General features: G+C 31.3%; 1 protein-coding gene across 1 annotated transcript; it reads right to left on the bottom strand.

Moving 5' to 3' along the window:
* Window positions 1-380: 380 nt before the first annotated feature.
* LOC115985799 (TMV resistance protein N-like) lies at window positions 381-10924 on the bottom strand. Its single transcript, XM_031108697.1, has 6 exons — window positions 10788-10924; window positions 9578-10156; window positions 3588-4680; window positions 2318-2602; window positions 1065-2054; window positions 381-968 (listed from the first exon to the last, which is right to left on the bottom strand). The coding sequence occupies exons 1-6, from the start codon at window positions 10817-10819 to the stop codon at window positions 381-383; spliced, it is 3567 nt and encodes a 1188-aa protein (XP_030964557.1). The 5' UTR covers window positions 10820-10924.
* Between the last annotated feature and the right edge of the window lie 4870 nt (window positions 10925-15794).

The following is a 15794-nucleotide window of genomic DNA, read 5'->3' as shown; positions in this document are numbered from 1 at the left end:
TTTGGCAGTTCAAAAATTTATCAGGAAAAAATGTCTAACATTTGCGAGCACAAGGTGAATATAAAAAATAGCATCATACTCCGAAACTTACAAATAGGATGCCAAACTACGACTGAACCATCTACCAAACAGCAAAATCATTAAAACATAAAAAACTGAGACAAAAAACAAAAAAATTGTAAGCAAAAGTTCTCGCACTCTGGGTGTAAAATTGGATGTGTCCTAGAATGTTAAAAAGAAAAAGGATTGGATTGTACAGATTGAAAGGAAAAAAAGATAGAATAGTTTTTTGTTTCTTGTTTTTTATTATAGACTTGTAACAGGAAGGATGTTTTGAGAGTCATTACCCTTCATTGGAGAATCTTTCCTTTTCTTTTTCTTTATTTTTTTGGGACATTATTGAAGAATCTTATTGATTCTTCAGAAGCACGACTACATTGTGCTTCTTCTGCAATTTGTGAGTTAATCCATTCCACATCTTCTTCATATACCAAACGGACTCCACACATCCGCACCTCAGTGTGTGGGCTAGAGGTCTCAAATTTAACCTCAATCTGACTGCATTGATCACCATTCGGAACAGTAGCAAGCCAATCATCACGAGACAGATACAACAGCCAAATGTGGTCCACAATAAATGACACCTTAAAGAAAATTTCAGAGGCATAATGACCGCGAGACCCATCACCAAGGCTTATCACATTAGCTCTAAAACCAAATGTCTCACCGGAAACATCAAACTCATCAACAGAATTAGGAGAATATGAAATTTGGAGGCAGAGAACAAATCCCATCCACCTACTATTACACCAATTTGGAGACAGCTTTATGTATACTGATTTGCCTAAGTTTTGATGCGTTAACAAATGCAGAATTTCATTTCTGGGAATAATTATCTGAAATTCAGTTCCAGATCTATCTGCTTTCCTTTTGGTAGGAGTTTCATTTCCAGCTTTTGGACGAATTCCCTGTACCATTAAAAAAAAAATGTTAACTTCATTTAACATTGAGAGAGAGAAGGTGTTATATACTATGCATCGGATGCAGGAGAGAGAAGACATTACCTGTAAGTAACGGTTCAATATTGTATATGCCACACTGCTTACACTCTCATTATCTGGACGCCACTTGGAGTTTGGAAAAATGCTGGGTTCAAACAGTACTAGTGGTTTAGTTAGTGACGGTTCTAGGGAATAACAATGTTGAGCATTTATATATCTCACGGTTGATGGAAGGTCTGACAATGATTGAAGCATACTGCAGTTGCTCAAATCAAGAGCTTCCAGTTTCGAAAGTTGACTAATGCTTGCGGGTAGGTTGGCAAAACTGTTTCCACTTAGTGTTAAATACTTTAATGAGGAGAAGCAGCCAATACCATTAAGCCCTGTTCCTTCAAGTTGAGACATCCTACTCAGTTTAAGTTGTTTTAGGGAAAACTCAGGCCTCACAACCTTTCCAAAGTTGAGACATCCAAAATCTTTCAAGACAAGAACAGAAGAGGGAATTTCTCTAATGGCAGTTCCACTCAAATCAAGTTCCTTCAAACACTTAATTTTCCAAAGGTTATCTGGCAGGTTGGCAAGTTGTGAGCATTCGGAAAGAATGAGTATTTCAAGTGACCTCAAACTAATTATGTTTCTTGGAAGACATTCGAGATTTCTGCAGTATTCTAGATTTAGTGAAGTAAGGGCAGTCAAGCACTCAATTGACGAGGGTAATTTCTCGATAGCAGTACAATCCAAATAAAGTTTTGATAGGCTTTTCATAATCCCCTTAAATTCTGGAATCTTCTTGATATTTGAACAGCCAGAAAGATTAAGAATTATAAGGGACTTCATTTTAGTAGTCATGCTCGGAAGATTGGTAAGAGATTTGCAACTTTTTAGATCTAAAACATTCAGCTTACTAAGTAGTCCAATAGACGGGTGGATCTCAACCAAATTTCTACAGCGTGTGAGATTTAGTTTCTCAAGTCTCGGAACCCCTGAGAAGTCAGGTGTCTGAATAAGGTTATAGGAATCTTGAAGATTGATGCATTTTAGTTTGTCCAAATACTGTTAAAAAAAAAAAAAAAAAAACTACCATTAAACATAGAATTTATTTTACTAAGATAAATAAATTTTAATATAAGGAAATTCAATAATTGAAAGGAGGAAACTCAAAAGTCTCAAATAGGCGGGGAGTGCATTGAAGCTACTCCTAAAGAAAAGAAATAATAATAATAGTGATGATAATAAGAAGAAGAAGAAGTAGTAGTAGTACTTTTTACCCAAAAAAAGTAGTAGTAGTAGAAAGGCAGCTTAATGAACAAAATTACCTTGACTCCTTCCCAAAGATATTTAATTTTGCTAGACTGTAAATTAAGTTCAACAAGCTCTTTTGGTTGGAAACTGGATGGCAAACTTTCTGAAGAATACCCAATCCAATGGAGAAATCTTGGGCCATTAGAAACATGATTGAGGCCATTCGGGATGTGCACATTGTGAATTTTAAGCAATCTAAGATTATACATCTTTGAAAAAACTTCAGGAAAGTCTTCAAAATTCCAGACTCTTTCACATTCATAACTGTTTAGGACTATGGCTTGAATTGTTTTTGTTGCCTGAGAATCAAAAGCAAATAATCAGTGAATTAATTGCACAACAAAAGATAAGAAAACTAGAATTACTCATGTTTATATTGTGTCAAAAGAGATGAAAATAGCTACACCCTGTGTTTTCCAAGTGTATAACCTCCTCTTAACCATTGGTGGACCCTTGGGAAATTGCCGTTTATTTGAAACTTTGAGAAACAATTTATTTTTTGCATCCCCTCCTCTTCAAGAGTAATTCTTAGGTACTTTTAGAAAATAGTGCTTCTTCCTCTTACATTCATGGTAGACATTAAATTCATGTTAGGATCTAGCACAAATGTGAGTGGAATGGGCACCATTTCTTTAGAGTACCTAAAGAATTTTCCCCTCTCCACCTCCACCAAAAGAAGCCCTCAAATGGTGGGACCAACTTCTAATCTAACAATAAAAGATAGAAAAGTGTACTACGAGCCCTATTAGCAGATAAGTTATTAAGACAGATTTATTAAAAGTTTACATCAGAATGGTGTTTAAAATTCATATATTAAAATTGTTATATATTATTCTTATAGTTATACATTAAAACTAAAAGGTGCCTTTTAGAGCCAAAAAAAAATAAAAATAAAAATCTAAATAGGAAATTACAACATTTCTTTTAAAATGATAAGGAAAAAAACAAAAAGAAATGAAGGCCATAAACAATGTTTTGTAAAAAAAAAAGCCTTTCATTATAGATTGAAAGATTGGTTGATTGAATCACAAAATTGAATTCGAATCTTTAATCAATGACACAATCACATTATGTCTTCAGAGTAAAATATAAGAAATCTTCAAAGACAATTTGTTAATATTAGCATCTTAAATGAAAATTTGTATTTTATATTTCATTACCTAAGTACTTAGGTAACTACTTATCTATTGGATCATTTAAAAAAAAAAACTAATTTAATGAATGAATTTATGTTATTATAATCATGTAACTGAAATAAAATTCTAGTTTTGCTATTATTCTTACCGTGGCATTTGTCAAAACATGAAACAAATCCTTACAAAGCCACAATCTGCTACGCTGTCCAGGTTCGTCAAGTGATTCTCGACAAATAATTTCTCTACCCATTTCTTGTAGAAGATCATGCATCCACAATTTTTTATTTCCTATGCTTAGGAGAGATTTATCCACAAGTACACTTATACCAATTCGGGCATCAAAACCACAATTCTCTAATATCTCTATAACGCGATCTTTTCTCTCCCCTTTAAAGTAACACGCAATATCCAAAAATATATTTTGCCACATTCTTTCTAGTCCATCGTAACTTACCTTAAGTATGTCAAATATTTCTCTTTTAGGAATTTTTCTAAAATTTTCCGATGCACTTAGCCATTCATCTATTGTTCTTCCAACCAAAAAAGAACCCAAAGTTTCAAGAGCTAACGGAAGGCCTTTAGTATAGAATACAACAGCTTGGGAGAGCTGCTTGTAACCTTCTTGGGGATGCTCATTTTTTAAGGCTTTCAAACAAAAAAGTTTTAAGGCATCATCATGGTTTAGTCCATTAGGCTTATATATTTTATGCACCCCATGTTGGACCAACAAATGTTGATCTCTAGTTGTTATGATGATCCAACTCCCCAATCCAAACCAGCCATGCTCTCCAGCCAACATTTCTAATTGGTGCAATTGATTAACATCATCAAGGACAAGTAGAACTTTCTTATGATGTATCCTTTTCTTGATCATGTCAACTCCCCCGTATACATCCCATATATCTATATTTCTTTCCTCCAAAATTTGTGCAAGTAGCTGCTTTTGTAATGGAAGCAAACCGCGCTTTTCTGACTCTTCCCTAATATTAGCAACAAAGCTAGAAGCTTCAAAATGACAACGAAATTTATTATAAACAACTCTAGCAAGAGTTGTCTTCCCCAGTCCCCCCATACCAGAAATCCCTATCATGTAAACATCGTTCATAAATCCTAAATATGAAGTCAACAATTCCTCCACTGAAGAATCTATTCCTACCAAGTTGGTGGGAATGCTTGAAAAACCTGAACTCAATTTATGTAATATCACTTCCACAATGTGTTGGATAAATTCTGCTTCATGCCTGCAAGAAAGATAGAACAATAATTACGTGATGGTCCAAAACAATCATAAAAGCGTGTGGAAGGAAGAAAATGTTGGCCAATAATACTCCGTGGTCAAATAAATATGAATTCATTAGCTCAAGCAACATGGATAGAACCACCCGTAAAATAATTGTATATACATGTTAAATGGACAGCTGGTAGGGAGCTATAGTTTACGTTATATTCAGTTTAAACAGATCCGTGTTGATAACTTACAGGCAATTGTTATTATTTCCCAAGAAACAATTAAGGGCCTTCCCAATTATCGAACCAAAAAGAAAATTGAAAAGGCAGCGAAAGATGTAGAGAAGCAGGACATATTATTAGCAGCAAAAATATCAGTATGGGAAAGCAAGTTAATAGCATTACTTAGGTTAGCATTGATTGACCATAAATTAGAATAATACTCATGTAAACAATTGGTTTGTGAATAAAATGGTTAAAATATGCTTTTAAGGATTTTATTTAACACAAAAAATGTAATTGAGCCATAGCCAAAATCATTCTGAAAACAGCTGACATGTTCACCATGAACTTAATCCAGTCTATAACTTGGCTTAGGGTAATTTTGGATCGTTTCTTTTTTTGTTTTGTTTTGGTTTTTTTTTTTTTTTTTTTTTTTTTTTGGAGAAGAAAGGTAATTTTGGATTGTTAAAACATCATATTGAGTTACAAAAGTGTTATAAACGTCTTCAAAAGTGGTGTTCGTTTAACTTAAATTCTCGAAGGGCTAGTCTAGAGGAATCGTTGAATGGTTGTCCATGATTGCCAATCGTATAATTTTGGAGCTAGGCTCTTGTTAGGTCCTAAAAGTTTAGAACAATTGGCAAACTATGAGCACAAACTTGTCCAGATATAGATCTTAGAGTTTGTAGGATTTATTAGACAATGCTCAAGGTATTGCAAGTCAGAATACAAAAAAAAGGAAACTACAAGTTCAAGAATTCAAAATATGTCAGGTTCGACCGATTAAAAATCGTATCTGCATAATTTTTTGTTTGGCCCATTAGCCCAAACTTATCCGTTTGAAACCCAAATCGTGATCTGCTTGCTATAGTATTTAAAGGACATTATAAGCTAACCCTAGCTGGGATTTTTACAGAGAGAAGAGTGCATCTTGTCGCTCCTATTGTAGATCTAGGGCTTTTGTACCCAAATCCCTCTCAAGTCTTCTACCAGCTTGAAGAATCTCAAGATCCGATGTTGTAGAAGTTGCTATCATCACTAGTTATCAAAGATGCTAGAGATTTAAACCTTCAAGGGTGGTCTTGGAGTCACAAACTGGAGAGTTTGTATTGCTAAACTTTTGAGTGAGATTTCAAAGTCACAAACATGGGTGTTTGTGCAAAGCAAATCCAAGAGAGAAAGAGTCCATGTATTCAGAGCTTGCACAAGGTCGTGTCAATAACTTACTATTGGAGATAGTAATAGATTTAGGGTTAAATTTTATTATAAAAACTTCAATTCTCTTTTAGTGGATTTTTTTTACCTTGAGGATAATTAGGTCAAATCCTCCCTAGGTTTTTACTTTGAAAAGGTTTATTTTATTGGTTTTCCTGAGTGATCATATCTGTGTGTTATTTACTTTTTCGTTGCTATGCATAATATGATTTATCATTGTTTAACCTAGATCTCATAATTAATCTAAGTAATCGCTTAGCTAATTAATTAAGTTAAACAATCTGTTTTAAAGGGTCTAGACAAACAAACAGCTTTCTTTTCCTTTGCTAGTCTGGATGGAGTCTATTCCACAAGATATTTTACATTTTGTTGTTGCTGATGTTCCAGTTTCATGAATAAAACCAGTACGTACTATTTCTATAAAAATAAAAAAATAAAAAACAAAAAAGAAAAAGAAAAAAGAAATTAGAGTTAGACTTTGACCAGAGAAATTAGTGTGTAAACTTATCTTACCAAAGCAAGTCAAAATATATAGAGTAATTATAATTTACCCTTATAGTTTGGTCTTTTCACAATTTAGTACACAAAGTTTCTATTACTACATCTAAATCATTAAAGTTTCCACTAAAATGAATTCTTTTAGGCTTCGTCCTAGAGTTTTTTCACATATATATGTGACACATGTGAGTAATTTTATGAGACTGACTTAATGAAAATACCCCTCACAGATACAACATTCCACTCTCCAATTTTTTTCTCCAGAAAATGTTAGAAATCAATGACAAAGGTAAAGTTAAAAAAATTATAATAATTAAAAAATAGAGACATGTCCATCATGAAAATTTAATTTTAAGATAAAATGAAAATTTAAGCCTAACCTAAACCCCCCAACCCTAAAGGTGTTTCTCCTAGAAAACCAACACAATTCTCTCAATCAGCTATGGAAGTCTAAGCCCTATTGAAACTCTCAATCGTGGCTCTCTTCTTCATATTTTGCTGTTTGGTTGTTTGGGTACTTCATTTTGAGGGCCTTTATTTTACATTTTTTCATTGATGTTTGCTTTCTTACTTTAACAATATTTGATTTATTTTACTCACTTTGCTTTCTCTGAATTTCTAAATTATGCTATGTTTTAACTTAGTTTACATGCTATGTTTGCTTTCTTTGAACCTGGACTCACAAAGAAATATCAATTTAGTTATAAGGCTCTTAGCACCTTTGTAGTAAGTGTTTATGAGACAAACATTAGACCAATTAATTAATCTATTATGTATTGTGTAACTTGTGTTTGGTAGAATTTTACTGATACTAATTGTGAATTTTGCTGTTGTATGTGTAGATCAATTATGATACGGCTAGAGTTGTAGTTAGTGACTTAGTTACTACATTAGTGAGCCACCCCCTATGATGGCTATAAAATAAATTAAAAAAAAAAATTAATGTCTAAATATATTTAAGAAGATTTTTTTTTGTAAATACTCTTAGCTATTATTTTTATTTTACTTGTAGTTTAAATTTGTTGTTGTTGTTGTATAATGTTGGACAATTGTTATATCTTCTGGTTGCAGTGTTTATGAGATAAACATTAGACCAATTAATTAATCTATTATGTATTGTGTAACTTGTGTTTGGTAGAATTTTACTGATACTGATTGTGAATTTTGATGTTGTATGTGCAGATCAATTATGATACGGCTAGAGAGTTGTAGTTAGTGACTTAGTTACTACATTAGTGAGCCACCCCCAATGATTAATGATGGCTATAAATAAATTAAAAAAAAAAATTAATGTCTAAATATATTTAAGAATTTTTATTTTTATTTTTGTAAATTCTCTTAGCTATTATTTTTATTTTACTTGTAGTTTAAATTTGTTGTTGTTGTTGTATAATGTTGGACAATTGTTATATCTTCTGGTTGCAATTGGAGTATTTTTTAACACATTCACAAAAAAAAAAAAAAAGAATAGATTGGAACATCAACGCCTTAACGATCTACTCTATGTCCATTTCAACCTAAGACTGCAGCAAAGGTACCAATCATTATTATTTACATGCAAAACTCTAATTGTTAAATTGCTTCCTTCCAATTTCCATTACTTTCAAATTCTAACTTTTAACACGTGCATAATAAATTTGTGAAGAAATTACTTCAAGCATCGAAACTATGATCCTATTAAATTTGAAGTGTTTCATGAGAATACCAATTGGGTATTAGAGGATGAGCCAACAAATTGGACAATGGAGGAATTGGAGACATTCCAAAATGAATTAGCAGCTTGTACAATCCAAGACAACCAAAATGATATTGGTTAGTTTGTTACATTAATTGCAAATTCACTTATGTTGGTGCATGTATTTTCATTTTATTTCATTTTTGACCTTATACAAGAGTTTAAATGTATGTAGATAAACTAAACTTGGAAGAGTTGGTTGAAGATGATGACAATGATGATGGAGATCCTAGTAACCAATATGAAGCTAGGAGCGAGAAGCCTAATGAAAATGAGGATCTAATAACAAGGTTGATGTTGGAGTTTTCAACGAAGTTAGAGCTTCAAGTTTAAGCCCGGATTGTAATCCATGCAAATGGAGTCATTGGACCAACTAGTGAGAGACTGGGAACAATATGCATTAGAGTTTGAGATTTGCCCTTTTTTTTAATATACAGAAGTTTAAGATATGTAACAAGATTTTATTTAGAAAAGACTTTGTTGCAATCTTATGACATTCATTTATTTGGCTTGTGAATTTTATAGAATTTCTAATGCTATTGCTTGTGAAACATTGATTTTGAATTATAATGGTGAGTTTAATTTAGGCAAATGTCCATTTTTTAAAATTTACATATTCATGTTATGATTTCCCAAACTTACATAAATTTGCACATATATATATATATATATATGTATGTATGTATGTATATGTATATGTATATGTATATGTATATATAATTTTGAAATTTTTTTATTTGATCTTGTGGCTCAACTAGTGACCTACTGGTTGAACAAATGACCCAACTTATACACCGGGTCAACATCCGCTCTAGGTTTAATAACTAAGGTTATATGTAATAAGATATTGTATTTTGATTTCTCTGATGACATTGGTGGTTGAAGAAAACTAATGGGGAAAGAAAAGGAGGTTTTACATATGAAATTTTTAAACGAGTGTATGCGCATAGATGTATGGTTTTTCCATATGCATTCATAATTTTCCATGCTTTAATTTGCACTGCATTCTGTTCCTTTTGATTTAAAATAATAAAAATAACAACAACAATAGGGAAGAATGAAAAATAACAGGAGCACAGACTTCCAAAATACAACAGAATTTTAACTACTATATGTAATATTTCAATCAAGCATTTTATGATACATTCCAATAGCTATTTATATACTTCATTGTATGTAAAAGAATTATTGTCGTTTATAACTTAATATATCAAAAGAAATAAGCTTGTCATGAAAATTACCTATTTTGTAAAGGCCAACCAGCAAGATTAGCCACTTCTCTCAAAGCAGCTCTCCATATTTCAACTTTCTCCATATTTCCCTTAAATTGATCTTCAAGATCATCAAAAGCATTTTGAAAAGGTCCTGTCTGATTTCGTATATTAGATGCATCCACATCATAAAAAACCGGCAGAATTGTCAATCCTGTCTCTTTCATGGATCTAACGATCTTTTCAAGCTCATTTAAGCACCATGTCGAAGATGCATAGTTTCTTGAGAAAATGATAATAGTAAATCTAGATTCTTCTATGGCATTCAAGAGCTCTTGTGAAATTGATTTTCCTCTCTCAAGTTTTTCATCGTCCCTAAAGGTCAAAACACCCTTCCTTTTCAAGGCATCATATAGATGGTCTGTAAAACTCCTACGCGTGTCCTCCCCTCTAAAACTGAGAAAGACATCGAATTTCCACCTAGATGTTGAAGAACAATATGGTGATGATGTTGACAATCCTTGATGGCTTACAGAATTCGTTGGAATCCGAAGGCTACTAAGCTTCCTCTTAACTACTGGGACAGCCCTGGATAGCTTTTTGCATTTTCTAGAGTTTAATAGTATAAAAAAATTAAAAATTAAAAATCCTATCAAATGAAAACTTTATTTGGTCAATAGAAGAAATATGGCTAATTATTTTCCATTGATTTTTTTTTTCCCAAAAACAAACAACAAGCTAAATAAGAAAATTTAAGAAATTGTTGTTCAGCTTATTTAAGGTTATTATGGAAAATAAAATAATTTAATTAATTTTTTTTTAAATAACTCAATTTTATAAAACATTTATGTTTGAAACAAAAAAATAAACGTTAAAAAAAAAGTATTTCCAAATTCAATTCAAACTGTACTGCACATAGCACGTCGTAGAGAAGGCGATAGAGAAAAAAATCTGTTTCATAGTGTCAGAAAAAATGAGTAAAAAAAAAACCTTATTTGGTCAACAAAAAAAAAAATATATGGCTTATTTTTCTTTAAAAAAACTCAATTTTTCGAATACAATTACGTCGAAGCCAAACCAAAAAAAAAAAAAAAAAAAAACGTTAAAAAGTAGTATATTCAAATTCAATTCAAACTGGAGAAAAATACTAGGAAGAAGAAAACGATTTCATATGTAGATCTTTTTATTTCAGGGAGGAAGTGAAAGGAAAGAAATTAAAGAGCGATAAATGAGAACTTACTCAAAGTCAAAGTCGTCGTCGTTGATACTCATCTTGAAACAAGGCCGGATTCAGTTCCTATTAGATAGTAATTGGTTTGTAGTAAAATGAATGGAAATCAGAGCATCAAAACCCAAACCCAAACCCATTCAAAGGAAAGAGAGCCTAATTGAAAGAGAGAAAGAGAGAGAGAGAGAGAGCAAATTACCAAGCAAGTTGCTCGACAAAGCACTGTAAATTATTTAAACACCTTTATAACCAAGCAAGTTTCTCGACAAAGCACTGCTCAGCCTCATTTGCACTTTTTACACTTTATATAAAGGTAATAGAAAAGGACCGTAATTTCATGACGGTGGTGAAGAACAGCTATATATGAAGCACCTTTTCAAATTCTTTTTTTATTTATATGGCATTTTGCTTTACGGTTGGACATAAAGGCTAAAAATATTAGGTAAAAAAACTATTTTGGTCCTAATATGTTCATAATTAAAATGGTTTTTATATTTTGATAGCAATTAATTTTGTTGTTATTATTATCAACTTATAATCAATTTAGTTCCCACCAATAACTCATTAACAAAAAACGTCAATATGGCAAACAGTTTGAACTGAGGGACTTATGTGGCTTGTAATATGGCAAGTTTGGACATAAACACATTAGACTCCTATTAAAAATATTAGGTGAAAATACTACTTTAGTCCTAACATGATCACAATTAATTTGGTCTCTATATTTTAATAACAGTCCATTTTATCTTTATTATTTTCAACTTACAATCAATTCAATTTAGTCTTTACGCTAACTCGATAAAACCAAAAAAAAAAAAAAATGCCAACGAGACAAATAGTCTGAACTAAGAGGCTTATGTGGCCTGAAATATGACAAGTTTGGCCCAACCAAGACCAGCTACATCAATTAAAAAATCCAAGTCACGACCACGTTAGAAAAGTTAACAGATCTTTTTTTTTTTTTTTTTTTTTTAATCGTCTGTGTTTGTGTGTCCTTTTTTTTTTTCTTTTTTTCTTTTTTGAGAATCTCTTTTTTTTTTTTTTTTTTTTTTTTCATATTTTACTTTCACAGGCCGTGTGTTTATGTATGTTCTTTCTTTAATGGTCTAAGTGTAAGCATGTGTCTTGGTACTTTTAATTTATGCAAAAATTATAAAGATGCCTTCAAACTATAAAGATGCCTTCTTTTTTTATGAAAGGTCCTGTGCTTTCTATGACGTTAGTGCGTTACATTCTTAAACGATTGCAATGGTTTCCTTTGAGCGGGCCTTATATATATATAAAGTTGTTTTCCTTGTTGGACATTGCACAATGACATTTATTATTATTATTATAATTTAATAACCATCCAGATTGTTCATTGGTTATTCTTATACACCTATTGTCATAAAAATTTCAATTTTTGGCGTTCTAGATTTTTAGATATAGTAGGTTTGAATTAGAATAAATAACAATTTGTTTATTTATAGTTAATAAAGTTTAGGAAGCTTAATTATAATTCATGGATAAAATTGACATTCTGATTGGATTCATCTCACTCACTTCAATCAAAGATAGTTGAATGACATTCTATAATTCAAGGCCTATTGAGAAAAGAAAAGAAAATCCAAGACTGAAATGCTTCATATGTATTATTGATAGCTAATAATTGTATTTATACATGACTGGAATTAAGAGAGGAGAAGAAAACTGACTAACAGAATAACAAACATAACTAACTGCACTAATAACCAATTTATTCCACTAACAGCCTCACGTGTGTGTCACGTGTAAGCACTAAACATTAATAGCACTATTCTTTACTGCAAGTCGTTTAGCTAAGCTGCAGACCATAAGCTACTTGTAGATTTCTTCTATTTTGCCCCCCAAACTTCTTCGGCTTTCGTATCTGCTTTTGTTGCTGGATAGATGTCGTTGCGAGGATGCTTCCGCATAGTGTACACATGATCAATAGCTATTGCATAGTGTACAAAACGAATACCACCACCACCACCACCAAAACGAATACCTGATCAATAGTTCCAGTCGATCGGACCTGGACACCAGCATATGTCCAAAGAGAATACGCTGATTAATCTAACAATTGCAATTCACTCATCATATACAGGTATAAAATGATTTCATGTGCTCATGTCATACGCTCTTACCATTTGAAATGAGCTAAATACATCACTATTTGGACTCTTTGTTAAGCTTATGATTTTTTTTTAATAAGTAAACCATTCTTTTAATGAAAGCACAGAATTAACCACTGAAAAAGAAAGAGGAAGATATTGATATCTCTAGCCACGAGCATTGTGGCTCAATGGCACTACCCAGTTGTCAACCCCACTGGTAGAACCTGTATTCAAATGCTTTCCACCCACTATTATAAAATTAATCTAAATTAAATTTAAAAATAATAAATAAATAAATAAAAGATGACAATATATTTAAATTTTGAGTTAATAAAGTTTTAACAAAATTAAATTATTCTAACAATTGATAAGATAAACTAATTTACTAATTAATGAGAATCTAGTACCACTTAGCCTCCACAATTTATCTTACCCAACTTTTATTATTTGATTTTTATTATAAAGTTTTACTACTAGTTTAAGTGTATGATAAAGGTAAATCCTAGCCCAAAATTATTAGGTGATTCTATGTTATATGTGTTTATCAAAAAGAATTCTACCTTATCTTATTTGCATTAAAATTATCCCCAAAAAGTAAGTAATCCCCGAAAGGACTTGATTTGAAAGAGTATTTACTCTCTTGATATCATTCTATTAATATGCATCAAATCTTTCATATCAAATTCTTTAAAAAAAAATCTCGAGTGAAACTACTCTTTCTTCTCTTTAAGCTCTTGATTCTAACTAAACAGCCATATTAGTATACTACTATCACAAAACATAAGAGATAGGTTGGGTTTGTCATCTAGTAACGTTCTTTTCACTTCTCTCTATTTTTCGCATCTATGATCTCACATGGTAGCCCTGATTGTTTTTGTAGTGCCCTCAAATATATATACTCTCTTTTCTTCTTTATTTTTTATTTTTTAAATTATTTTTTTATACTTTTTTTGCCGCAAAAAACTTATGTGGCACACTCTCAGATGGTCAGTAAAAAGTTAGATGCTTTGATTATATATATATATATATATATATCTGTGGACAGTGTGTATCTTCCTTCTTCTTCTCTAAAGGAGGTGTTTGCAACAATTTCTTGAATAATACACACTTTCATAGTGGTTAACAATTATGTGAGTGAAAAGTGGATGAGATGGATTAGCAAATAGCTCAAAAAATCCTACGACTAAAGGAGTTGGCAAGGTGATTATGAATCTATCAAAGTAGATATTTCGAGAAGCGATAAGTTGGAGATGAATTTGGATTTTCAGTTACGTTAGATTTTTGGTGCAAAGGGAAGTGCTACTTGACCTAGCGGTGCTCATTGATGTATCATAGTCTTTTTTTTTCAATAAGTTGTAAATTGTGGTATAGTGAAATGAAATCTCTTTACTTGGGATTTTCTTCTTTTAGTATTTGAAATCATGGAAACTAATTGAAGAACGACATTTTGGTTTGTAATGGTAAAATTTTTGAATTACTATGTGTCATATTATAGATAACAAATTTTAAGCATTGGAGTTTAAAAAAAAAATGGAATTGAACATATGTTTATGTTTAAACATAAACATAACAGTACAATACAATACAAAACATCACTATAAGCACCACAATGTGCCACATGATGGCCAACGAGAAGGGATGACCTTCATTTAGTGTAACCATAATCCTTAATGATGGCATATATTGTATGGGGAGAAGGTATCAATTATTAAATTTGAAAATGAATAAGTTTTATATCAAAATTAAGTTTTAAATGAAATTGAATAGGCCCCAATTTTTAAATAAATTTATGAAATTCTCTTAAAAAAAAATTTGGTATGTAAACCTCTATTGGTAGGCATCTGTGTTTATGTGATACATTATTTATCAGGTTTTGATATGGTTGTTTATTCTAGGCCGACAACAATGGAGTTGGGTGGCTACCAAAAAAAAGAAAAAAGAAATTTGCCCCCTACGTGAGTTTGTTAAGCATCTTTTGATCGCTTGTAACCTTAATTTTGGTATACTTAGTTGGCTATATGAAGATCAATGTTTGTTCACTATCAACCATGATTATTATTTTGAAAACTATATCTTTTGTGATTTCTTTGTTAGGCTTGAGCTGCAATTTGGCCTCAAAAAGACAATCTTTGTGTTAATTGTGATTGGATTAAGCAATATTTTTGATGTCACGATGACTGAAAACCCATGGAAATTTTTCCTAATCCATTCCTAGGATTTTTTACTACACAAATGAAAATCTCTTTTAGAAGGTATTAAAGATTTTTCTAATATATTTCTATCTGTGTATGTCACTATTCTATCTATACTATGTGATCTATTCAATCTAAACCATTCCCAAATTCAAAATAGGAAATTATCCTATAGGGTTTAGGGCATTGGCGAGTGGAATGACAATTATGGCCAACTTTCTCAACACAAATTACTACAGAAGTTTGTATTAATACATTAAACTAATTTTTTTTCCTTTTTTTTTTCATACAATATATTAAATTAATTTTTTTTTTTGGGGGGATTTCATTGTGGTATAACTTATTTATATTTTTTTCATAAATGAGCTATCTTTGAAGAAGAAAATGACATCCATTTGTTTTATTTATTTATTTATTTATTTATATATATTTATATATTCTAGTTTACCTTTATTTTTGTATCTTATCCTTTATGTGCAATATCGTTCTCCAAACATCTACTTAGCATATTCACATAATGAAAGTATTTTCCATGTAGATGGATGAAATATAAGGTAAAATTTAGGGTGTCTCAACATGTTTGGATTTTTGAACATCAAATGTTTGTATATATGTTAGTATATTGACCCAGCTTGAAAACCTTTCCATGGATTCTAAGCATTGAGAAATTTTTTAAAGGTTAAGTACTATTCCCATAACAAATTTTAATT

This window comes from Quercus lobata, chromosome 4 (genome assembly GCF_001633185.2).
Source record: "Quercus lobata isolate SW786 chromosome 4, ValleyOak3.0 Primary Assembly, whole genome shotgun sequence".
Classification (NCBI taxonomy): domain Eukaryota; kingdom Viridiplantae; phylum Streptophyta; class Magnoliopsida; order Fagales; family Fagaceae; genus Quercus; species Quercus lobata.
Note: the sequence above shows the minus strand (reverse complement) of the source record. Positions and strands in the feature narration are given on the sequence as shown.

Excerpts from the sequence above, each read along its gene's own strand:
- LOC115985799 (XM_031108697.1), bottom strand. The coding sequence starts at position 10,819 with ATGAGTATCAACGACGACGACTTTGACTTTGA. Across the intron at positions 10,157-10,787 it reads GACGACGACTTTGACTTTGA|AAAATGCAAAAAGCTATCCA; the intron begins GTAAGTTCTCAT and ends ATTAAACTCTAG. Across the intron at positions 2,603-3,587 it reads ATGTTTTGACAAATGCCACG|GCAACAAAAACAATTCAAGC; the intron begins GTAAGAATAATA and ends TTTGATTCTCAG.